Below are 25,096 nucleotides of genomic sequence, written 5' to 3' on the forward strand. Positions count from 1 at the left end.
CTACAGATCTTTTAAAGCTTACACTAGCTTTCCAAAGCAAGGACACACATTGCATGATCCGTCAGACTTTCATCTGATTGCACATGGAATCTAACAGAAGGCTCCCTACCCCTAGCTTAAATGTTTTCATTCCCTGCCCATGTTTGAGACTGAGTGAGCTAGAAATCCAAAACCAACTGGCAATTCAACTGCCCTGAGAATATGATTGAAAGCCATCCATCTGCCTCTATAAACGACGGAGTGTGCCTCTGTTGGTGATGCCAAACTGCTGTGTTAGCAGTACCCAAGTGACCTTTTTGGGGCACAAGCCTGGGCGGTGTGTATGGAGCTCCTGGGATGCCCAGACAACAAGACCATCGGCTTCGCTCATGTGGTCCAAAGCAAAGCAGAGCAAGACGTTTGGCACCAGCTGGGCTGCAGGAGTTGCCAGAAGGAGGCATACAAGACACCATCCAACCACCTTAGGGACTCCACTCTGGATTTGTACGGTATAGGGTTTACTCCTTAGCCTTTTCTTCTACTGAAGATATCCCACAAGGCAGCAGAAGTTTAGGATCAAAGCTTCCTTTTCCTAGATGGGCTACCTTCCCAGGTTGATGAGTCCCATCTGCCCCTCAATTCCCTCTACAGCACACACAGAAACTGACTCCTTGACCGTTGGATCCACTATGCTAAATCTGCTGGAGCCTGCCTTTGCATGCTGGGTGAAGTCCCTAACTCACCAAGAGTCTGAGACCCATCAGCTACACTCACCCAGTTTTGCCAGTCACTCAAAGCCATTTCTCAGGGTGTGGCTGTTGTTGCATGCTGACAGCTTCTAGGAGCCACAGGTGAGAGCTGGGTGGGGACCAAAGGTGGACAAATGACCCCAGAAGGAGCACAATGTGTCCCCCATCACAGGTACTACTGCTCCTCTAACACCCCAAGGGCACTAATGTATATATTTTTTAAAAAGAGAACAAAATAATTTGATATTTTAAAAGCAAGACAAAGCAACTGGTACTTCTTACAAGTATCTGAGAATCAACCTTGGTTCCAGCCCATAACTACCCGATAGTTCAGCAGGCTGGCAGAATTTGTTCTCATGTGCAAAAAAAATATATCCCCTTTATTTAGATTTGAATGTGCTCACAGTGGATCTGAACTTATGAGACAACGCCACAAAACTTATAATGTATTTGGGGTATACTTTGTCTTGAGCTTGGGATTCTAAATGCTGCCAGGCAGAGAATTCATCTTTCCTTTGCAGTATCTGCATTTTTCTATTTTTACTCTCTGCTGCTGACTATGAAATTAGTAGCTCCTGGCAGATACCCCTCTATATTTGATTCCCTCCCTCTCTTTCTTTTTTCTTTTCCTTCTCCTCCTGCAATGAGGCTACATTTTAATATTTTAATGTTCCATTATTTTAAAGTTGTATTTTATTTTTGTTTTTTAGTTGTAATCATTCTTCTTGTTTTTATTATTGCTTGTAAGCCGCTCTGAGCCCGGCCTTGGCTGGGGATGGCGGGGTATAAATAAAAATTATTATTATTATTATTATTATTATTATTATTATTATTATTATTATTATATAGTGAAACTTCTAAACATATGTCTAAATGAAAGTTACACTCCTTCAGCAGTTTTGAGATAAAATACTAAGGCCAGTAAGTTGAAGCTCTAAGCCAGGCAGATCACTGTGATTACTGCAAAAATCAGGAGAGGTAAGTGATCAGATTTATTTATAATAATTATGAATGCTTCCATGTTCGCCATAGCTTTTCTTGGGCCAAGCACTTTCTCTGTTTATCTGCTATACATTTGTTGTCATGGCACTGCATAAAAAAAAATCCACATTTGTAACATCACTACAAATAGTGTTAAAATAAAGCACCTTGCTGTAAAGTCCTTGTGAAGCAATTTCTGCCAACTCAACTTTGCTTGATGTTATGATGACATGGAACATATGTTCCTGGGTTGAAAAACATAGCACTGTTTTCAAGCCAGTTTTCAAACAAACAGTGATGCCATGGTGATATATTCTAACACCACTCAGACTTGGATTTTTCCTACTTGCATATCCAAAAAATATATTAATCTCTTTCACCCCTCTTAAAAAGGGATGCTACTATTTTTCTGGTGCAAGATAAACAATTGTCAAATTCACAGAAAAGCACATGGTGCGCAAACAATACATGTGTCACTCACAATACAATATTAAAATGTAAGAGTAATAAACAAAGTGTTCAGACACCTCAGCAACGAATCGTGTGCTTCTGTATGGAAAATTCTAATGTGTCTCCCTAGACAAAAAGAGCCTTAACCAAAACTCTTAATATGTACAGTGGTACCTCAGGTTACATATGCTTCAGGTTACAGACTCCGCTAAGCCAGAAATAGTGCTTCAGGTTAAGAACTTTGCTTCAGGATAAGAACAGAAATAGGGCTCCGGCGGCACGGCGGCAGCAGGAAGCCCAATTAGCTAAAGTGGTGCTTCAGGTTAAGAACAGTTTCAGGTTAAGAACGGACCTCTGGAATGAATTAAGTACTTAAACCGAGGTACCACTGTAGTTTTAAGCCTTTGTGTCCTATGGGCAACTTTGTTTTCCATTAAGTAGTAAGGTACACCTTACAACTGTATCAACATGCTTATTGCCTGAGAAAAGTCGAGTTTTCCATCGTGTTATTTGATCGCTTGTTGCTAATTGAAATGGTCCTGCTGGCAACCTGAGAAACTGTTTGCACTTAGGTCAGTGGAATCTGGGTCCAGGCTACAACCTTGTAGGCACAGCCCCATTTGGAAGAAAGGAATTAATAGCATAAAAGCTAGAGCAAACCGCATAGCCTGAGACACATTTTCAAAATACAGAAATACCAGGAAAATTGCATATACATTTCATATCATCTCTAGGAAAACACCCAGATATTTGCTTTAAATCAGGAAGGGAGAAACTACAGCCTTCCAGATGTTGTTGGCATACATGTACCATTACCCCGAGCTTTGGCTATGCTAGGGTTGATGGGAGTTGTAGTTAAAAAACATTTGAACAGCTGCAAGTTCTTTGTCCCTTTAACTAATCATCACCAATCATGTAAAAGCTCTTGAGAAAAATAAAACAAAGCTATAAAATAGGCCGCAGAGCTTTAAACACAAAGAAAATCTAAACCCAAGAAGTGAATTAAAGTTACTTTCCCATTTGGAATGATGAATGCTAATTTAATTTTTTAATAAAAGAAATTACCATATGAGCTGTGCAATTACGTTAATGACTCACTCAGGAAATGATATTAAAGGTAATTAGTTATGATTTTGCATCTTGCACCACCATGGAGAAGGAAAAATATGCCTAACGTTTTCCTTCAAAGCGATTGGCTAATTTAATTGTGGGGAGGCATGGCATATTATTTGAGTTCGGTTTCCTACTGCCTTGCCGTTTATCAACAGAATTGCTTCTATTTTTACAGAGAGCCAATAAATAGAATGGATTTTACTGGTAGCATTGGTTTTTCCGAAAATATGTCAATACGGTTAAGTGGAGAAAGAGTAGGCATGTGTGAACAAGAGGCGCCATTCTGATTATTTGAAATGGCCTGAGGTCCACAACCATTTATGCCATAACAAATTTATCAGTCTCTGTGGTGTCACAGGATTCTTTGTTTGTTTCTAAGGCAACAGACTAACAAAGTTAGCCCTGTGGAATTTTTAGCGTCAAAAGATCCCTGGCACGATTCATGCATCATGCTGCCCCAAATATTCATTTTATAGCATGCTCTATGTATGATACTGTGGTTTTTATGGAACAGGATGAGGTTCATCCCAGAAATGCCCTCCTGTTCCAGAAAAAAGCCACCAGATGGCACCATGGAATTCACAAATTCCTTAAAAAAGGATCCATAATGAAAGAGGTTAAACTTTTAGTAAGGGCCTCCCCACTCAGGATTTTGCCAGACTCTTAAAAATTAACTCATTAACTATTTGATGAAGGAGAAGGAAAAGTAAAGGTAAAAGGTAAAGGCAAAGGATCCCTGGACAGTTAAGTCCAGTCAACGGCAACTATGGGGTGCGGCGCTCATCTTGCTTTCAGGCCGAGAGAGCTGGCGTTTGTCCACAGACAGCTTTCTGGGTTATGTGGCCAGCATAACTAAACTGCTTCTGGTGCAACGGAATGCCGTGAAGGAATCCAGAGCGCACAGAAATGCCATTTACCTTCCCGCCGCAGTGGTACCTATTTATCTACTTGCATTGGTGTGCTTTTGAACTGCTAGGTTGGCAGAAGCTGGATCAGAGCAATGGGAGCTCACCCCATTGTGCACATTCGAACACCCAGCCTTCTGATCGGCAAGTCCAAGAGGCTCAGTGGTTTAGACCTCGCCACCCATATCCCACAAGGAAAAGTACCTAACAGTGCAGTCCTATGACGCTTACTCAGAAGCAAACTACACTGAATTTGACTAAGGATCAATGAACCTGTCAAATCTAACTTCCCTCAGGTTCTCATTTTCCCAGTCTTAAATTCTGCTCACATGCCATCATTAGATTGCAATTACCAGTAATCCTCAGCATTCATCAGCACTTTAGTATAAATTTCTTCAAAAATACATTTTGTGTGTGTGCAGTCTTGCCCTAACGTGTGCACCTTTCCCCCCAAGCAACGTCCCTAATACAGTGGTACCTCAGGTTACGTACGCTTCAGGTTACAGACTCCGCTAGCCCAGAAATAGTGCTTTAGGTTAAGAACTTTGCTTCAGGATGAGAACAGAAATTGTGCCTGGCGGCGTGGCAGCAGCAGGAGGCCCCATTAGCTAAAGTGGTGCTTCAGGTTAAGAACAGTTTCAGGTTAATTAAGGATGTATAATGCATTTTGTATGTTATTTTCACTAATAGATACATTTTATGCACACCTCCCCACTAATATTCACATTTGTTTAGACATGTTTTGGTTGGAGAAGCGCATTGCAAAATAAATACCTTATCCCCCCAACCCACACCGTTCCCTTTTAAGTACAGTGGTACCTCAGGTTAAGTACTTAATTCGTTCCGGAGGTCTGTTCTTAACCTGAAACTGTTCTTAACCTGAAGCACCACTTTAGCTAATGGGGCCTCCTGCTGCCGCCGGAGCACAATTTCTGTTCTCATCCTGAAGCAAAGTTCTTTAGCTGAGGTACTATTTCTAGGTTAGCGGAGTCTGTAACCTTAAGCGTATGTAACCTGAAGCATCTGTAACCTGAGGTACCACTGTATTTGGGTGAAGAGAAGTGCCTTGAAAGTTTGTCCTCACCCCCGCACCCCCGCCAAGCTATAGGATCACAAGGGGGAGCAACTGTCTTCTACATGCCTGGTGAAAAGGTTGTTTTGTTGTTTTGAAAGGATATTAAGTTACATGCAAGGGCCAGCTCTACTGCTGTGTAACAAAATACCACCAACAAACATGATTCACAGATAATGGATTCCTGTAATATCCGTATTCCCCCCGCCCTGCCCCGAACTAACATCATTACAAACTACTTCCACCTTTATTTGTTTCAGTTGATCCAGGCATTCTACTTTTTAAAAAAATGGGGGGGGGAGGTGAATAGTGGTTTTGAATATACAAACGCTGGGGTGAATGTGAATAAAGCAAACGACATCTGTATTACGATTTCTCACATGAGACAGGGGTATTTTAAATCAAGACCCTTTTACATCAGCTTCTAATTTTTGTAAGTGCTTTTCTATAGAGCTTTCTATTAAGTGAAGTGTTTTTTCCCTCTGAATGGGGCAAATCATGTGGAGCTATATATCCTGAAATACATTTTTCTTCAGTAGTGTTTGTGCCAAATTTATGCCATCTTCACATGTGAAAACAATGGATTCCCCCCCTCCTTTATTTAAAAAAACGGGAGGTACTTTGTGAAAGACAGAACATAGCTAACTTTCATTATTTTGCTCATGACTTTTTAAGAAAAGCAGGAAAGAAATAAAGAAATTACCTGCATTAAGAAAACAGGCAAAAAAGGAAAAAAGAAAACAGGCACACAGTGAAAAAGATTGTGCATTATTTCTTATAACCTATTGCCATCTCTTTCTACTGAAATCATGATTGAAATACAAATAAGATGCCACATTATATATTTCGCTTTGATCAAAGGGGGTTAAGTTCTATTTGACTTGAGTAATACTCCATCACACGATCCTGTCACTTCATATTTTTTATACTGTGGTTTCCTCACAATCTTGACCCATTTTTTTGGGGGGGGGGGAATTATGGAGCCTCAAGAAGTGAGTATAATTATTATTATTATTTTCTTCAATATTTCCATATATTCATTAACTTTCAAAAAAGAAAAAACCAACACTTGTATGTGAAACTTCTATACCTCGAAATTAACTTCTCTTGTTGTTTATAATTTTATTATCTCTGTATCTATATATATACCCTATATATACCCGTGTCATGTCCCCCAGTGCCCTTACACACCATTTTTCCAAACTAAAAACCCATGTGTTGTAAGCTTTTCTCGTAGGGGAGTTGCTCCACTCCCTTAGTCATTTTGGTTACCCTTTTCTGCACCTTTCCCAGCTATACAATATCCTTTTTGAGATGTGGTGTCCATAAGCATAGGCAGTGTTGCTGCACCAGAACATTGCAAAGCAAGCACTACCATATAAGCAGTTTTATTTTGGGTCCCTTTCCTATTGATCCTAACAAGCGAACCACACTGAACACATGGAAGTGCGTGCTCCATAACTGCTAATGGTCCAACTACACGCCTCACATCCTGAACCTGGATCACTAGATCTTCACCACAACCAGAAATGGCTTAGTAGGCACAAAGCGTAAGCTAACCAGGGAAGAGAGGAATATCAAAAAGGCATACTTACTATATGTCGTGCTGCAAACACACCATCAACGATTGCACAACAGAAAGCTGCTACTACTCCAAAGCTGATGAACACAATGGATGCTATCAACTAGAAAGAGAAAAGTGGACTTAGATTATTATATATTCACACAGTTACTGAAACCTGATTATGAAACACTTAGTCATCCAACTTGCAGTGTTGCAGAACAGAAGAAGAGAAGTTGCCTCTCTAGGAAGCTCCAAATGTTTTTGAACAGGCATTTAATCCAACATGTCAGAATATCTCTTCAAACCATGCTATATAAAACTAATACTACTACAGTATTTTTGTATTTAATGCTGTTTTATTGTTGGCTGTTGGCCTCGGGTGCCCTTCGTTCACTTGTACACCAGTTTGACACATTTTGATGTTTAAGTGGTCTATGAGTATTTTTAAATAAATTTAAAAAGTAATAAAAATAAATAAAGCCTGTGGACGGCTAAGTAAACACCACAGAGATGCATATCGTTTAAATCTGTAAATGGTCTGTGCCAATAAAAAGTAAACAGGCCATTCAGCACTTCAAAAGGGCTAGCACCCTTTTCCTGTACCACACCAATGCACTGCGGTATTTAAAACATTTAATAGGATAAATTTGTTGTAGGTACACCTGGGAATGTAGGGAATGATCCTGGGTTGTTTCTTCAGCTGCGATTGCCCATTCTATAAAATGGAAAAAAACTCTGATGTTGGGTAAGATTGAGGACACAAGGAGAAGGGGACGACATAGGACAAGATGGCTGGACAGTGTTCTCGAAGCTACAAACATGAGTTTGAACAAACTGTGGGAGGCAGTGGAAAACAGGAGTGCCTGGCATGCTCTGGCCCATGGGGTCACGAAGAGTCGGACACGACTAATCGACTAAATAACAACAATCAATGATTCTGCTTTGTTTGTAAAATCAAAATTGTTTAGTCACAGGCAATAGGCACACTGATTCCCCCCTTCTCACCATTTCCAAAGTATGGTCATCCCAGTGTCATCTTAATTTTTGTCTGTTTTGGCACCTTCACCACCTGACTATATGTAATGATAAACTATAGCACTTTGCTCTTTTAGTGTTGTTTTGAATGGCGGAAAGGAAATAATCCTTTACCCGTTCTGGTGACCATGTGAACAAGGGGATGCTTCAAGGACTTTAAAGAGAAACTCATTAAGAGATCTTTATGAATAGCTTTCCCCCCTCCCCCTAGGAAGAGATTCTATAGTTGGGTAGCTACAAAACCCTTTTCTCAGAGAGCCATTGTAATTGTAGCAAGTGTGACAGCTAGAATAGACATGAATGAATAATGAACACCCAGTACCCATGACATAATCATATCTCCTCTAGTGTGACAGTCCTCGAGTGTCGTCTCAATTACAGCAGCGCTATTACGGAGGCACCGACCTTTGGAAAGAATAGGTTGACAGGGCATAAATTGTGAGGCTTGCTGCTTACTGCAGCGATAAGATGCCTTAATGACCGAGGACTGAGCACCCTTGCAAGAACTCGTGTTTGAAAAAAATAAAAATTACTGCAGAGGTGGAGTCCACATTTCAACACAGTTGTGAATGGGGACAGGGAGTTTGCTGCATGGAAGACATGACATAGTATCCACAGGATGATCATTGATCCTGTTTCACCACCCTGTCACTAGCTGACAATACAGGTGCCTCAACACCAACAGCATCCACTCAGGCAGAATGTGATGAATTTCAATCACTGAATACCCTTTTACCAGGATATTAAATCTATTTTGCTGTTTAGTTGCCATAGTAACAAATGTCACAATTTTTGTGCATTATGGATGGAGATGGCACAAGAAACTTGTTCGGGAATTCTCCCATATATTTGTCTCACAATGTACACAAAAGAAAGATGAGGTTATTTTCCTCCGCTCTCAGGATTAGGGAAATCTGGATAGGAGTCACAAATTCCCCCAAAACTAACCTGGTCTCTTCAAATAAACCTTATCACATAAGCAAGCCTTTCCTAAAAAGGTAACGGTAAAGGACCCCTGACAGTTAAGTCCAGTTGTGAACGATTCTGGGGTTGCGGCGCTCATCTCGCTTTACTGGCTGAGGGAGCCGACATTTGTCCTCAGTTTTTCCAGTTCATGTGGCCAAAAGCCTTCCCCTTATGAGAGACTACAAACTTAACCCCCACTTACTTTGGAGCTAGCCCCATTGCATTCAATAGGACTTATTTCTGAGTAGACACTTAAATTGTTATATTTATCCCGCCATTACTCAAAGGATATCAAGGTGGTGTAGGAGGTTCTTGTGCCTCTCCATTTTATCCTCACAAACCACCCTGCGAGGTAACTTAAGCTGAGAGACCGTGACTGCCCCAAGGCTACCCAGCAAGCTTCATGGCTGAGTAGGGATTCGAACTCTGGACTCCAAGATCCTAGTTCAACACACTAATCACTAAATCATACTGACTGTCTAGCATGGTTAGGATTGTACTGTAAACTGTTGTCGGAAAGAGCAGTCCCTTCTGAATCGAAGCTCAAAAGCTTTAGAACAGCATACCTAAAGCGGTCTGTCAATGTTCCTCCAAGGTGCCCTTCCAGAAAAGTTAGAAGGCTTATCTGTTAAGCCCAGCAATGTTTACTCCGACTGGCAAGCACTCTCCAGGGCTTCAGGCAGGGGTATTGCCTGCTGCCTGTTGTCTTTGTCCATGGAGTTTTCTTGGCAAGGATACTGGAGTGGCTTGCCGGTTCCTCCTCCAGGTATCAACAACCTCAACCTCAATATCAACAACCTCAGATATGCAGATGACACAACCTTGATGGCAGAAAGTGAGGAGGAATTAAAGAACCTTTTAATGAGGGTGAAAGAGGAGAGCGCAAAATATGGTCTGAGGCTCAACATCAAAAAAACGAAGATCATGGCCACTGGTCCCATCACCTCCTGGCAAATAGAAGGGGAAGAAATGGAGGCAGTGAGAGATTTTACTTTCTTGGGCTCCATGATCACTGCAGATGGTGACAGCAGCCACGAAATTAAAAGACGCCTGCTTCTTGGGAGAAGGGCAATGACAGGCCTAGACAGCATCTTGAGAAGTAGAGACGTCACCTTGCCAACAAAGGTCCGTATAGTTAAAGCCATGGTTTTCCCAGTAGTGATGTATGGAAGTGAGAGCTGGACCATAAAGAAGGCTGATCGCCGAAGAATTGATGCTTTTGAATTATGGTGCTGGAGAAGACTCTTGAGAGTCCCATGGACTGCAAGAAGATCAAACGCATCCATTCTTAATGAAATCAGCCCTGAGTGCTCACTGGAAGGACAGATCGTGAAGCTGAGGCTCCAGTACTTTGGCCACCTCATGAGAAGAGAAGACTCCCTGGAGAAGACACTGATGCTGGGAAAGATGGAGGGCACAAGGAGAAGGGGGCGACAGAGGATGAGATGGTTGGATAGTGTTCTCGAAACCACAAACATGAGTCTGACCAAACTGCGGGAGGTAGTGGAGGACAGAGGTGCCTGGCGTGCTCTGGTCCATGGGGTCACGAAGAGTCGGACACGACTAAACGACTAAACAACAACAACAACATTGCCTGCTGCTCTCTGCACAGGCCTTTGGTAGTTAGAAAGGAAAAGCAAAGTCGATAAATTCTATTGTTTACTCTTTTAAAATACAGTCGTACCTTGGATCCTGAACACCTTTGCGAGTTGAACGTTTTGGCTCCCTAACGCCGGTTTGCGAACGTTCTTTGGAACCTGAACGTCCGACGCAACTTCAAGGTTCAAGGGCAGTCATGTTAGAACAACTAATAAGAAAGGCAACTTCACAGCAGAGGTGGTTTTAGGCAACCGGTGCAGCCAAAACAATGCTGCAGAACAGAACACAATAGGCTGGAGGCTGAATTTTAGCATCGCACAGGTGCTGCTGAAATTTGAGGGCCCAAAGTCCACCACTGCTTCAGAGGGTGTAGGGACTAACTGGCCTTAAAGCCAGTGGATGAGACACATCACCACTACTATGCTGCAGCAGCTGAGTGTCTGTTTTCTGAAAGCCAGCAACTGGGAATGTTGAAGTCGTTAGAAAACATGTTCCCCTGCCTGTCTTAACACATGGACTAGGAGGTGGTCGGATTAAGAACTTTAGAGCCCTTTGCACTTAAAAGTTTTGATCCCATACACACACACACACACACACACACACACACACACAATAATAAGCCATAAAATGAAAACCTATTTTTCAAAATGAAAGAAAACCTACAGTGAGATGGAAAACGATGCTTATTTTCGTATACTTCCACTTTATTCCATGATATGAACAATTTAATTACTAGCTTTTATCTCAGAATTTGTAAACCGAAAGGTGGAGTTGCTGGTTCATGGTAAATCTGGCAATGGAAAGTTTCTGTGGTGCCCCTCCCTTCCCTTGAAGCCCTAAGCACGTGATTATTTTGTTTAATGATTAATCCAGCCCTGTCCCAACCCCCAAAGGTGCTATCAATTGCAGGCATTTTTCCAATTGACGTAATATGGGAGTCTATCATAATGGGCGCTTATTCACTTTTTAAAACAGCCTGTCTATTTTAACTAATAGCGTCATCTTAAGACCCCGCTATAGAACAGCAGCAGGAGAGTGTAACATCCCGCTAGAGCCTGCCAGTTCCATTGTCAGAGGTCATCATGGCTGTAGTTCAGAGTACTGCTATTTCAGCAGAAAATGCCACCGAAGAGAAGGAAAAATGCAGGCTGAGCTACTTGGAGTTGGAGAGTACAAGACTTTAACTGCCCTAATCAGATTTCATGTGTTGTTAATAATAATAATATTAATTAATTTTGCTGATATATATTGTGAAGGGTGTTCCCCAGCCAAAGCAATGCGAACAGCAGATAGGTAAAGGTAAAGGTAAAGCGACTCCTGACCATTAGGTCCAGTCGTGACCGACTCTGGGGTTGCAGCGCTCATCTCACTTTATTGGCCAAGGGGGCCGGCGTACAGCTTCCAGGTCATGTGGCAAACCAGAGCAGCGCACGGAAACGCCGTTTACCTTCCCGCCGGAGTGGTAGCTATTAATCTACTTGCACTTTGACGTACTTTCGAACTGCTAGGTTGGCAGGAGCAGGGACCAAGAAACGGGAGCTCACTCCATCGCGGGGATTCGAACCACCGACCTTCTGATTCCTAGGCTCTGTGGTTTAACTCACAGAGCCACCCACGTCCCATAAACAGCAGACAGCTGACTCTTTATTGTCAAAGCTTTGGCTCCGAATAGCCACGAACACCAGTTTAGCGTCTAGGCAACTATTCCCAGGTCTGCGTTCTATGGAACAGTTGCAGCAACAGAGGGTCACTCCCCCTCCACCAGTTTCTGTACCTCCCCCCGACGGGCTGCCTGCACGCAGTCAGAGACTACGCCTGTGTGGAATCTTCCTCTGCTCATCCCTCTTCAGTCTCCTCCTGATTCTGGGAGACACTGGTGCAGGAGAGGGTGGGGAAGCACCTGGTCCTTCACTTGCCTGACCTGCATCTTCCTCCTCTTTTTCCGACCCAACCTGTGCTCCAGAAACAGCTCTATAGAAGAGTTGGAGCATGTCTTCTCCTGTCACCTATCTTACGATCGGCTGGGTTTCTTATATCCAAGAGGTGGGATTAAGACCTGTTCTAAGGCCTGTCATCTGGTATAAGGGAGGACTGTTGCATGCTCTGAGGTTTGGGGGTGCCCATCACAGTCATCCCTAGCTCTCACAGACACCTGTGATAATGCCCAAAGAGTACCCGAAGCATCTCACCAAAACAACATAGTTCAGCTTTTTAAATCTTGCTTCCTTAGTCAATACAACTGAAACAGAACAATAAATCATGGCCATATTTTGGTTCTTCAAATTGTTTGGTATCAGCACTTTATGAAGAGCATATTACCCATCAAAATATTTTATGAAGGGTCGGGTTTGTAGCTTAAAGTGTGAGATTCACCATCTGTGCCTCCTACAAAAGTCTAACATCTGCAGGAATAAAACTGCACGTGCCCAGTATAATTGCACAGGCAGGCAAGTGGCCATCGCTGCATTACTATGTTTTAACTCAGTGGTGTGGATAAAAAATTCATCAAGTTCTCCATTTCCATTGAAAGAAGTAATGAATAATATTTTAAAAACAAGAGAGATTCCAGAAACATGGAAAGAAGCATTTATAACGTTGATTCCCAAACAAGATTCAGACTTAACACAAGTTAAAAATTATAGGCCTATTTCTTTATTGAATACAGATTATAAAATATTTGCGGGTATTTTAGCAAAGAGAATCAAAAAGATATTAATGAGTATTATCCACAAAGACCAAGCAGGGTTCCTGCCAGGCAGACAATTGAAAGACAATGTAAGAAATATAATTAATACTTTGGAATATCTGAATGCCAGGAACGAGAAGCAAGCGATACTAATGTTTGTGGATGCTGAAAAGGCCTTCGATAATATAATATGGGAATTTATGTTGAAAAATCTTGAATATATGGAGGTAGGAGAAGAGTTCTTTAATGGTATCAAGGCAATATATACAGAGCAGCGAGCTAAATTGATAGTTAATAATGTGGTTTCCGAAGATATAAAAATATCTAAAGGAACAAGACAGGGATGTCCGCTCTCACCACTGTTATTCATAACGGTTCTGGAGGTCTTTTTAAATGCAATAAGACAAAATAGTCGAATAAAAGGGGTAACAGTAGGTCAGAATGAATACAAAGTGAAAGCTTTTGCCGACGATCTGGTTATAACGATGGAAGAACCATTAGAAAGCGTTGGAGAGGTACTGGAGGAGATTGAACAATTTGGGATGGTGGCCGGGTTCAGATTGAATAAGAAAAAAACTAAAATAATGGCTAAAAATATGGAGCAGGATAAGACAGAAATATTGCAACAACAAACGGAGATAGAAGTAGTGAAGAAAGTAAAATACTTGGGAATATGGTTAACAACCAAAAACATTGACCTGTACCAGAATAACTATGTTCAAATATGGAAAGGTATAAAAAAAGACCTGGAGGTGTGGAATAGAATGAAGCTGTCCTTTTGGGGCAGGATTTCTACAATTAAGATGAACGTGCTCCCAAGGATGTTATTTTTGTTTCAGACAATCCCCATAATTAAGGGGAGTGGAACCTTCAAAGATTGGCAAAAAGTGATATCAAGGTATATCTGGCAGGGCAAGAAGCCAAGAATAAAATATAAATTACTTACAGATGCGAAAGAGAGAGGAGGCTTCGCCCTGCCAGATTTGAAATTATATTATGAGGCAGCATGTATTTGCTGGTTAAAGGATTGGATTAAGCTTGAAAACAAGGAATTATTAGATCTTGAAGGTTTCGATAACAGGTTTGGGTGGCACGCTTATTTATGGTGTGATAAGAAAAAGGTGTGATAAGAAAAAGAAATGGGAGTGCCTGATCACCTCATCTGTCTCCTGAGAAATCTCTATGTGGGACAAGAAGCTACAGTTAGAACTGGATATGGAACAACTGATTGGTTCAAAATTGGGAAAGGAGTACGACAAGGCTGTATTTTATCTCCCTGCTTATTTAATTTATATGCAGAATACATCATGCGAAAGGCTGGGCTGGATGAATCCCAAGCTGGAATTAAGATTGCCGGAAGAAATATCAACAACCTCAGATATGCAGATGACACAACCTTGATGGCAGAAAGTGAGGAGGAATTAAAGAACCTTTTAATGAAAGTGAAAGAGGAGAGCGCAAAATATGGTCTGAGGCTCAACATCAAAAAAACGAAGATCATGGCCACTGGTCCCATCACCTCCTGGCAAATAGAAGGGGAAGAAATGGAGGCAGTGAGAGATTTTACTTTCTTGGGCTCCATGATCACTGCAGATGGTGACAGCAGCCACGAAATTAAAAGACGCCTGCTTCTTGGGAGAAGGGCAATGACAGGCCTAGACAGCATCTTGAGAAGTAGAGACGTCACCTTGCCAACAAAGGTCCGTATAGTTAAAGCCATGGTTTTCCCAGTAGTGATGTATGGAAGTGAGAGCTGGACCATAAAGAAGGCTGATCGCCGAAGAATTGATGCTTTTGAATTATGGTGCTGGAGAAGACTCTTGAGAGTGCCATGGACTGCAAGAAGATCAAACGCATCCATTCTTAAGGAAATCAGCCCTGAGTGCTCACTGGAAGGACAGATCGTGAAGCTGAGGCTCCAGTACTTTGGCCACCTCATGAGAAGAGAAGACTCCCTGGAGAAGACACTGATGCTGGGAAAGATGGAGGGCACAAGGAGAAGGGGGCGACAGAGGACGAGATGGTTGGACAGCGTTCTCGAAGCTACAAACATGAGTCTGTCCAAAGTGCGGGAGGCAGTGAAAGACAGAGGTGCCTGGCGTGCTCTGGTCCATGGGGTCACGAAGAGTCGGACACGACTAAACGACTAAACAACAACAACAAGAAAAAGGTTCACAAAGGATTTGGAAACCACATCTTCAGAAACTCGTTAATAGAAGTATGGGACAGGTACAAAAATCTTTTAGAACCAAGGGTTCCACATTGGTTATCTCCGTTGGAGGTTATGAGTGTAAAGAAAGTGAATATGAGAGGCAATTGGGCTACATACGGAGAATTGGTAATGAAGGAAGGAGGAAAATGGAAACTAAAACCATATGAACAAGTTAAGGACTATGTATATGATTGGTTACACTACTTCCAGGTAAATGAAATGTTTAAGAAAGACGCAAAGGAAAAGGGGTATGCAGAAAAAGACTCTAGGTTTCAAATGGATATAATTAATAGTGATAATAAGATTTTGTCAAAAATGTACAAGATATTGTTGGAATGGTGTACGAAGGACGAAGAAGTTAAATCAGTAATGATACACTGGGCTAGAGATTTTGGATATAATATCCAATTTGAAGATTGGGAGAAACTGTGGAAGGAAAATTTAAAATTCACTGCATGCATGGGATTGAAGGAAAATGTGATGAAAATGTTCTATAGATGGTATATTACACCTGTTAAGTTAGCCAAAATGTACAAAACGGACAATAAGTGTTGGAAATGCAAAGAAAGGGAAGGAACATTTTATCACATGTGGTGGGAATGTAAGAAAGTTAAGAACTTCTGGGAAGGGATATATAATGAATTAAAAAAAATGTTAAAATATACTTTTGTTAAGAAACCAGAAGCTTTTCTTTTAGGAATCACAGGAAAAGAGATAAGAAGGAAAGACTGTAAGCTATTCCAGTATGCAGTTGTGGCAGCAAGAATTTTACTAGCCCAGAAGTGGAAACAGGAAGAAACACCGACAATTCAAGAGTGGAGAACGAAACTAATAGACTATGCGGAGCTAGACAAATTGACTGGAAAAATAAGATATCTTAAAAACCAAAAGTTCATCGAACATTGGGGGAAGTTTGTAGATTATCTGAAAAATCTATGTGATTCACAAACAACGCTAGTGGGGTTTCAAGAAGCACTGTAAAGGTTAAGATGTATTGTTTGGGAAAATATATATTGGTAAAGGTGAAAGTTAAAAGGCAATGCAAAAAAGGAAATGCGTTATAGTTAGGAGTATATATGGATGATTACCAGAAAAATCGAAGGAAGTCTCAAAAGTATAATTTGTGAAAATTTGGCTAAAAATGTATGATTTTTGTTGTAAATTAATAAAAAGTATATTGAAAAAAAAAAAAGTTCTCCATTTCCAAAAAGTTGAGGCAATCTATTATAACACGTAGAATGGGCACACAAATGTAGCCTTGATCTTTTTTGCATGCTCTGAGCAACAAGGTACGGTAGTGTTGTTGAGTGGGAGGCCATTTGTAGGTTTGGGGACCTTAAAAAAGAAGAATAACCCCATACGTTGAGGGTAGTCAATGAGGTACCCTCTAAATGCTGTTGAACTCCCATAAGCCCCAGCCAACGTGGTCAGTGGCCAGAATGGATATGATTTGAAGGAACCTAACACTACCACTACTTTGCTGAAGTTAAGCAGATCTAGGTCTGGTCAGTGTCTTGATGGATTATTGCTTTGGTTTCTATTGCTCTGAGGTGAATAAATAATAATAATAATAATAATAATAATAATAATAATAATAATAATAATGTGATTTAAAAATTATGTGAAACGTGAAAGAAGAAAAATGGACTATAAATGTAGGATGGGAGCTGTAATCCAACAACATCTGGGGGAACCACATTGGCTACTCCTGCCCTAAACATGGGGGAGAAAATCTGAAGAACAACAAAAGCCTAATCTGGAGTACAAATATTATCAAAGTCTATTTACTAGGATGTGAACAAGTATGAATCTTTGCCCTGGCTTTCGGCACCTGAGATGTGTGTTTTCAGAGCCCACCCTATTCTTGTGACTGTGATCTGTTTTGAATGTTCTGAATTTTGAACTTTACATTGTTGTAACCTGCACTGAGACCTGCTGGTGAAGGGCAGGAAATAAACATAACATTAATAATACTACAAAATCAATACCAAATACGATGTAACAAAGCTAGATAACAATCCAGTCGCACAAATAGCTGACTTTTGCTTCAACTACTGTGTACAATAGGGAGGCTGGTCAGCTAGATTAACTACTCAGTCATGAGCATCCATCGCAATGCCAAAATCCACGCAGATGGAATTGCTGTTGAGTTGTTGCTTTAAGCAACTGCAGCTCCTTCAGACTCAAAACAGTTCAGAATTCGCCAAAGCAATGGAAGATCTCTAGTAGCTGGAAACCTACGAAATGCTTGCCAGGTCTTGCTCACCTTGGTGCACTTGTAGAAAATGTCAAAGGCCAGATGCAGAGAGCTGAAGGACTGCTGGGCCTGAGGTTCCCCACCTGCTATAAATCATGAGGAATTGAAGCTTTTGAATTATGGTGCTGGAGGAGACTCTTGAAAGTCCCATGGACTGCAAACAGATCAAACCTATCCATTCTGAAGGAAACAAGCCCTGAGTGCTCACTGGAAGAACAGATCCTGAAGCTGAGGCTCCAATACTTTGGCCACCTCATGAGAAGAGAAGACTCCCTGGAAAAGACCCTGATGTTGGGAAAGATGGAGGGCACAAGGAGAAAGGGATGACAGAAGACGAGATGGTTGGACAGTGTTCTCGAAGCTACCAGCATGAGTTTGACCAAACTGCGGGAGGCAGTGGAAGACAGGAGTGCCTGGTGTGCTCTGGTCCATGGGGTCACGAAGAGTCGGACACGACTAAACGACTAACAATGAATCATGAAGTAAGGCCCGCCATTTATGTCTGCTCACCAGCAAGTCTAAATAAACTTCCAGTTTTCACTAGCCTAGGACTGCAAATGAAGGGGATGGGGTTTGCCAAGCACCACATATGGAACCGGAAGGCTGCATTTATATTTGGTAGGTGACACATTGTGTAGGAGGCCTGAGCTGGACAAACCTCAGGGAAGCATCACTATGAATTTTAAGCAAGTGCGTGCAAGTTGCTTGCCATGTATATGTATTGCTAAGGTGGCTTTGTAGCTCTCTGCGTGCAAGAGCTAACCTTTTAAAGAATGTGTGAGCAGGCAGGCACAATGATTTACTAATCTCTCTACAAGGGCTGTGTGTGGTTGAAGCTGATGGAGCTGATGGAGCACTTAGGGCAGCAACATCCTCTGTAGATATTTTCCCCCGTTCCGAGAGGTGCATATACTGAGCTCATGACTCTCCACAGATATGCTTCTTAAAAAATATATACTCGGGCATCATTTGAAATATTACTCAAGCTCAGTATGAAGCTTTTAAAATCATAATTAGGTGAGGCATGGCTGAAGGCAGACTGACAAAATCAATGATTTTGCTGTTCTGATTAATTTGAACCTTTTCTGGATATCAATAGATTTTATATATATATATTGAGAGAGAGAGAGAGAGAGAGAGAGAGAGAGAGAACGAACAACAAAAGCACTGCAGGATTTAACCCTCATTATTTGGAGAAGGTAACGTTGAGAATTTGGTAAGCTTTTTAACCCCCCAAAACCACTTGTTTTCAGAGTAGCTGTCAGAGTCCAGCTGAGCCCTTTGAAGATGTAGCTGGGGATGATTTGATTTCCAAATATAAACAGTTTAATTTATTAAAATGCATTAGTATCCCATAACAAAAGAATAGTAACATAACAGTTGCTGGGATACACAATGGTTAACTTTTTATTATTTTACACAAAAAAGCATGTACAAAATATGTATTTGTTTTCTTAAGGGCAAACAAAGTTCTGACAACCCCTCAACTATGAAATCTGCATTGGGGTATCAGTTACAAGAGGAAAAACGGGAGAAAAAGCAAACCAGAAACCAAAACATGCCTAGGTAAAATGCTGGTCTCATGGTAAATAATGGAAGGGATCTCATATACCCCTTTAAAAAGTTGAAACGCAGGAGAGGGGAGAGTTGAAACACAACAGGTCAACTGACCACTTGACTGTTGAAGGATACATGGAGAATGAAATGTCTGAGGTCTGCAATAACATATTTAATCTTATAGATTTCTTTAAAACAACATTTAAATATATTATGTGCTTACCATTTGCTTCCGGTTCTCTACAAGATGGATACCGATAATCCCTAGGAAGGACCCAAAACCAAGCTGTGGCGAAGAACAAAGAAACAACAGGTCAACCTAGCTGTGTATATAGGATAGTGTCCTGGTTTGCACACCATGTTAAACCATGGTTTGTTTAGCAATCAGTTATTAAACCATGCTATCACTATGGGTAAACCCAGTCCAGCAGCTTAAATGTGGTTAAAGATTGCACATTACAGGATTAAAAATACAAACAATGTTTAAAATCATATCGGAAATCACAAATAGCCTGTTTTCTTGTTTTAGAGTTGCTCCAGGCAACTGAGCGGTATGTACAGGTTCAAGGCTTATGGCAACCACAGCTATTAATATATAAACTATATAGGAAGAAAGAAACGTTTACTAATTACTGTAAATAAAATACCTAAAATTCTGGAAACTGCGGAAAACAAGGCAGGAGTACAGAATTTACTTCCTGATTAAAATTTCTCACAAGTATGGTTGTTCCAACCTTGCATTTTGTTTTTTAGCATTTTACATGCTGATGCACATGAGACTTTATCTTCCAACACATATATATCAATCTGAGCTTGTTCTGTACTCCCCAAGTCTGTGCAACATGCATCTATGTATGTGAAACACAGTAGGAAATAATGGACATTTAGGCAGCTCTCTCCATGAAATATTACTCATGACAGAGATTCAGAACTGAAGATAGATGGGTTATTAATATTCCTAACAATACTTGCAGTGAAGCCCTGTATCCATCTACCAGTATCTTGTTCTAATCTACTCAGGATGTGCTAGCTTGCTTGTCTTCGCTTTCACACATACACACACACACAAACATACGTACACACACAATCAGGTTAACATTGCTTGAGCTGTCAATTCCACAAAAAAAGCTTTGTTGGGCAGATAATTCTACACAATGATTACTTCATTGCATGGCACACAGCACTGTAAATACTTGAAACCCTAAAATATAATTCCTACTTACGATTATTCCTGGATAATAACCGCCCACAGTTACATTTTCTGTTCTGGTGGTAGCTGCAAGGCCTATGGTCAGTATGAAAACAGACACTATCAAGAGGGCGATTGTGAACCATAGAGAAGTTTTCTTCCTTTTTGCAAAGTGCCCTGTGGAGCGAGGGAGGGAAATGTTATTATAAGCACCACAGTACATATGCACAAATCCCAAGGCGGCAGCTATATGCTACACCTGTATCCTACTTGTTAAGTTGTGGGTGAACATATCAGACGACACAGCGATTCTTGAAATTCTTGAAACAGCTCTTGTTTATTCACAGGCCAGAACAGAACTGAACTGAAGGGTTCAGCCAACCTGCTTCTATAGAGCTCCACTAGAACGCAACAGTAACCATTTTCTGTAACTATCCAATCACTGAACGTCACTTTCAATCCCTTATTTGCATATGTGGACCTGAGTGAAAACTATCTACAGTATCCCCCTGCTGGCCCAGGGTGAGAACTTCAGTACATAACACTACTCTCCCACAAAGGAACTAAAAATGGTGAATTAACCTTAGAACCAACCCTGTCGCATAGGCTGAGAAACAGCAGCTTGCCTAAGGCTTTCCAGTGAGTTTTGAACAGGGACATCTCAAGACATTTTGCTGCCTGATCCAAAGGGCTAGGTGGCACCCCCTCCCCCATTCCATGCATCTACAGAAGTATAGTGTCCAGATCAAGGGAAGAAATACTACCACTCTATTCTGCCTTTGCCAGACCACTCCTGGAATACTGTCTCCAATTCTGGGCACCACAGTTTAGGAAGGGTGTTGACAAGGTGGAGCATGTGCAGAGGAGGGCTACCAAGATGATCAAGTGTCTGGAAACCATGCCTTATGAGGAACGGTTGAAGGAGCTGGGTATGTTTAGCCTGGAAAAGAGGAGGCTGAGAGGAGATATGATAGTTATCTTTAAATATCTCAAGGGCTTTCAAATGGAAGATGGAGCAAGCTTCTTTTCTCCTGCTCTGGAAGTTAGGACTTGAACCAAGGGCTTCAAGTTACAAAAAAGGAGATTCCCATTAAACATCAGGGAAAACTTTCTGACAGTAAGAGCTGTTTGGCAGTGAAACAGTCTCCCTCTGGAGGTTGTGGACTCCCCTTCCTTGGAGGTCTTTAAGCAGAGGTTGGATGGCCATCTGTCATGGATGCTTTAGCTGAGATTTCTGCCTTGCAGGGTGATGACCATTGGGGTCCCTTCCAACTCCACAATTTTATGATTCTGTGTGCAGAAGATAACTGGATTGACAGCTAAATCTTATTTCAACATGGGTGGCAGGACAGCTTTCTCCAGCGTACCTGAGAGCAGCCAGCTTAAAATGCAGAGCAGTCCGCAAGGCAAAGAAAGATGTGCTGTCCAACACCCTACTGCCACTTCCCCGCATCCCAGCACCAGCTACTTGAAGCAGCTGTTTCACTCTTCCTAATGGGAGGGCCAGCCCTGGTTTTATAGGTGAGCAGGGCTGGCCAAGGAGATTTTGCTGCCTGAGGCAAAATGTTCTGCCCCCACCACACTCCTGCCTCCTGCAGGCGCACATCTACTTCAGGGACATCTAAAGTAGTGGCAGGAGCATGGCATGCCTGTGGCAGTGTGGCAAGCCCATGGAGGAGGAGTCCAGATCTGCCACCTGAGGTGACCACTTCACCTGCAACATGGGTGGGCTGACCCTGTCGGTGAGCATGGCTTTGAACTCAGAGCCCAATAGCCAAGCCCAACACTCCAGGGTCATACAAAATGTGCCAGAGAGCCATGATCAGAGTCTGGTGAAGAGCTGTTTTGTTTGGGGCCTTAGAACTGTCCCCTTTCATTGTTTCCCAGCTTAAATTACCCTTCTGAAGATGATATTACCCAAGTTGGGGATAATGCGCAAAGTTCTCCTGAATCACTTGGTTTAGGTTCTGTCTACTCACCAACTCTTTTAAAGCAGAAAAAAACCAAAGAACCAATAATTCTTGGACAGAGCTTTTTAAGAAGACAATGTTCAGAGTTCCACTAAAGTACGTACACACAGACACTGTTAGTCTGTTATGAAAAATATATATTGAAATAGGGCCTTCTCAATTCTTCATGAGCTTAGGGAGCTTACATCCCTCCATCTTTAAGTGGTCGTTGTCTTTTTATTGCTGGTCTGTACTGGTGTCTATATTTGGTCCGCTCCTGATAAGTTCATGATGATTTTTAGTAATATTTTGCACAGTTTAAAGGTAATTTAAACTCTGGTTTTTTTATTCTGTGCTTAGACTTTTATTAAGATTTATTTGTGCATGCTTTTGTAAACCACTTGGAGAAGTGGGTGTAAGGGGAGCGAGACAAATTGCTGCACCAGCCTGGAGCAGGCTCCAAACCCACCTCAGGATCCAACAGATCCCAGGCTGGCTCAGTCCCAGCCTGACGGTGCTTTCCAGAAGGGCACCAATCCACCCGTGCATTTGTAACTGGGGTGGGGGGCCAGCTGGGGAGAGTGATCTGCAGAAGAGAATCAGAAGGGACAGGAAAGGGCTAGGCTAAAGCATTTTGTCTTCCCAGCTGCTTACCCCCTCTACAAATTATCTTCGCTTTCTCTCCTCTCCCCCCCCCCCTTTGAATTGACCATTAGGATTTTATTGCCTGCATCTGCATGGAACATTTAGTTAGGCTCTCTAGAAAGACAAACTGCACGCAAGAGCAGCCATGATTCAAGAGTAATCTTAAAAAGGTCTCTTTAGTATCTCATATTCTCTCTCCCCATCTCCTTCTCTAGCACAGGGTTTTCAATGGATGATACTATTAAAAAGGAATGACATTTCTGTTCAAAGGACCAGCAGAACTGAAGCATAACTCCAAGTGTCAGGCATTTTAAAGGTCCAGGCTAGTGCTTTGAATTTGTAATCCTTCACACACAAGAGAAGAACCACACCAGAAAACAGGAGGAGTTTCTTCCTCCTCCTGCTATCTCTCCAGATTCAATATGCTTCTAGAAACCACCACATTCATATTTGCTTAAGTCCAGTATTACAGTATTTTACATCCAGGCTTACAGTATTTTATAATGCACAAGTCCCTGTACACTGCCTACTTAGAGAAAAAAACACGTGTTTGTAAGCTCTAAGAAATAAGTTTTAGTATAAGTTCTATTGGATTTACTGAAGAGATGTTTTTAAAGAAAACATCCGCTGGATTTACATCAGCAGAAATCTAAGCATCTACAAACCCATGACTAAATGTGAGTGAAAGGTACAAAAGTGGGACACTGGATTTCAAAACTCACTCAGGCATCTGAAATGACAGAAGTTAACGTTCTGTGGCAAAGTTGCCTTGAAATCGTCTCCAACACCTTGCATGTACGAAGAGCAAGGGAATTCAAGCTGCAATCCCCTCCAATAAACCACACAAAACTCAATATGATGGTTCTACTGTAAAACAATTGTTCTGCATGTTTTCAGCATGTCCAGAGAAAGATAGTTGTGGTGAGTTCCTACAGGCTAAAGCCCATGTTATCACCAACTTGAAGCAGCTTACTTTAAAAAAAAGATTTGCGCATTTTCTTTTGCAAAGAGTAGGATAGATCCATGTGTGTATTATTCTTCATAGAATCATTACTACCCACTCACCTTAAAGAGTAGACACCCACCCAGAACTCACAAATTTGCCTATCATCGCAACCCTGCAATATTAATAATTTGCCACTTAAGTTACTACTTGCAACATTTGTAAGGCACTTTCAGCTCTATGATAAATCAAGAAAAACCTAGGAAAAACGAGTTCTTGACCCATTACAGTGAACTTATAAATTTTGCTTGGCTACTTTGGTTGGCAAGGTAATAGTAGCACTTGGATAGCACACTGAAAGTCGCCATATCACAAATTTAGAAGGCAAATAATTTTGCCTCCACAACTACTGATTTGAGCATTGATTAGTTTATTATAAGTCAGATAATGACACCTTAGAACACTCTGGCCAACATAGTGTGTTCATCATGATTCAGTTTGCATGTTATGCAATACACATTTTGGGATCGTTCTCTTTTCTCATTAGAGTTGTGCAGTTTCTTTCAATAAACAGTTCTGTCCCATCTTAACTGTTGTGCTGTGCAGTACAAGTTCCTTGTCTCAGGAATGTTTGACCACACCTCAAATAGTAATTTGATGTATCCATGGGAAGGGAAAAGAGACATTAGGGCTGCAATCCCATGTGAGTAAACCCAACTGAACACAACAAGAGTTGTTTAAATTGCAAAGGATTGTCCTATCAGAGAGCACCCACCCCTTACCTGATTATGGTTTCTAGATGGAAAGGGGGACAGGGCTCCTGCAAATAGTTGTGAAGAAGTGGAAAATTTCAGCAAGTATAGCTGACTACCTGGTCTGTTTCATAGCCCAGCCAAGAGGTAGGAAACTGAATAGCTAAAGTAGTTATTCAACAAAAAGTGGAATTTCTCATGTCATTTTCTGCCTTGGGAAATTATTTAGTACAGAGGTTCCCCATGGACCACTTGAAAATTGCTGAGCCTCTTGGCCAACTACTAAATGTCCCATCCCGCCCCCCCGTCTGTTGTATGTTGTGCTAGATACCTGTAGTATTCTGTGATAGATGCTATATGGTTTTTAATTGTATTGCTGTCTTGTTTTTTGTCGCATTTCAACCTCTTGAAAATGAGGAGTTCCTTCATACCAACAGATGTAAAGGGTTCAAAATCAAGCCTACGATGCTGTCTAGAGCATTGTGATATCTGA

The 25,096-nt window shown here is 41.5% G+C and overlaps 1 protein-coding gene across 3 annotated transcripts in view; it reads right to left on the bottom strand.

Moving 5' to 3' along the window:
• TMEM255B (transmembrane protein 255B) overlaps positions 1-25,096 on the bottom strand; it is a 44,826-nt gene that overhangs the window by 14,247 nt on the left and 5,483 nt on the right. For all 3 annotated transcript variants that reach the window (XM_053384362.1, XM_053384361.1, XM_053384364.1), the window contains 3 exons: positions 20,349-20,491; positions 19,349-19,411; positions 6,845-6,934 (listed from right to left, as the gene is read on the bottom strand). In XM_053384362.1, the coding sequence (XP_053240337.1) occupies positions 6,845-6,934; positions 19,349-19,411; positions 20,349-20,491 (296 nt within the window). The remainder of the gene's footprint in view (positions 1-6,844; positions 6,935-19,348; positions 19,412-20,348; positions 20,492-25,096) is intronic.

The sequence above is a fragment of the Podarcis raffonei genome, chromosome 4, assembly GCF_027172205.1.
Source record: "Podarcis raffonei isolate rPodRaf1 chromosome 4, rPodRaf1.pri, whole genome shotgun sequence".
Lineage (NCBI taxonomy): Eukaryota > Metazoa > Chordata > Lepidosauria > Squamata > Lacertidae > Podarcis > Podarcis raffonei.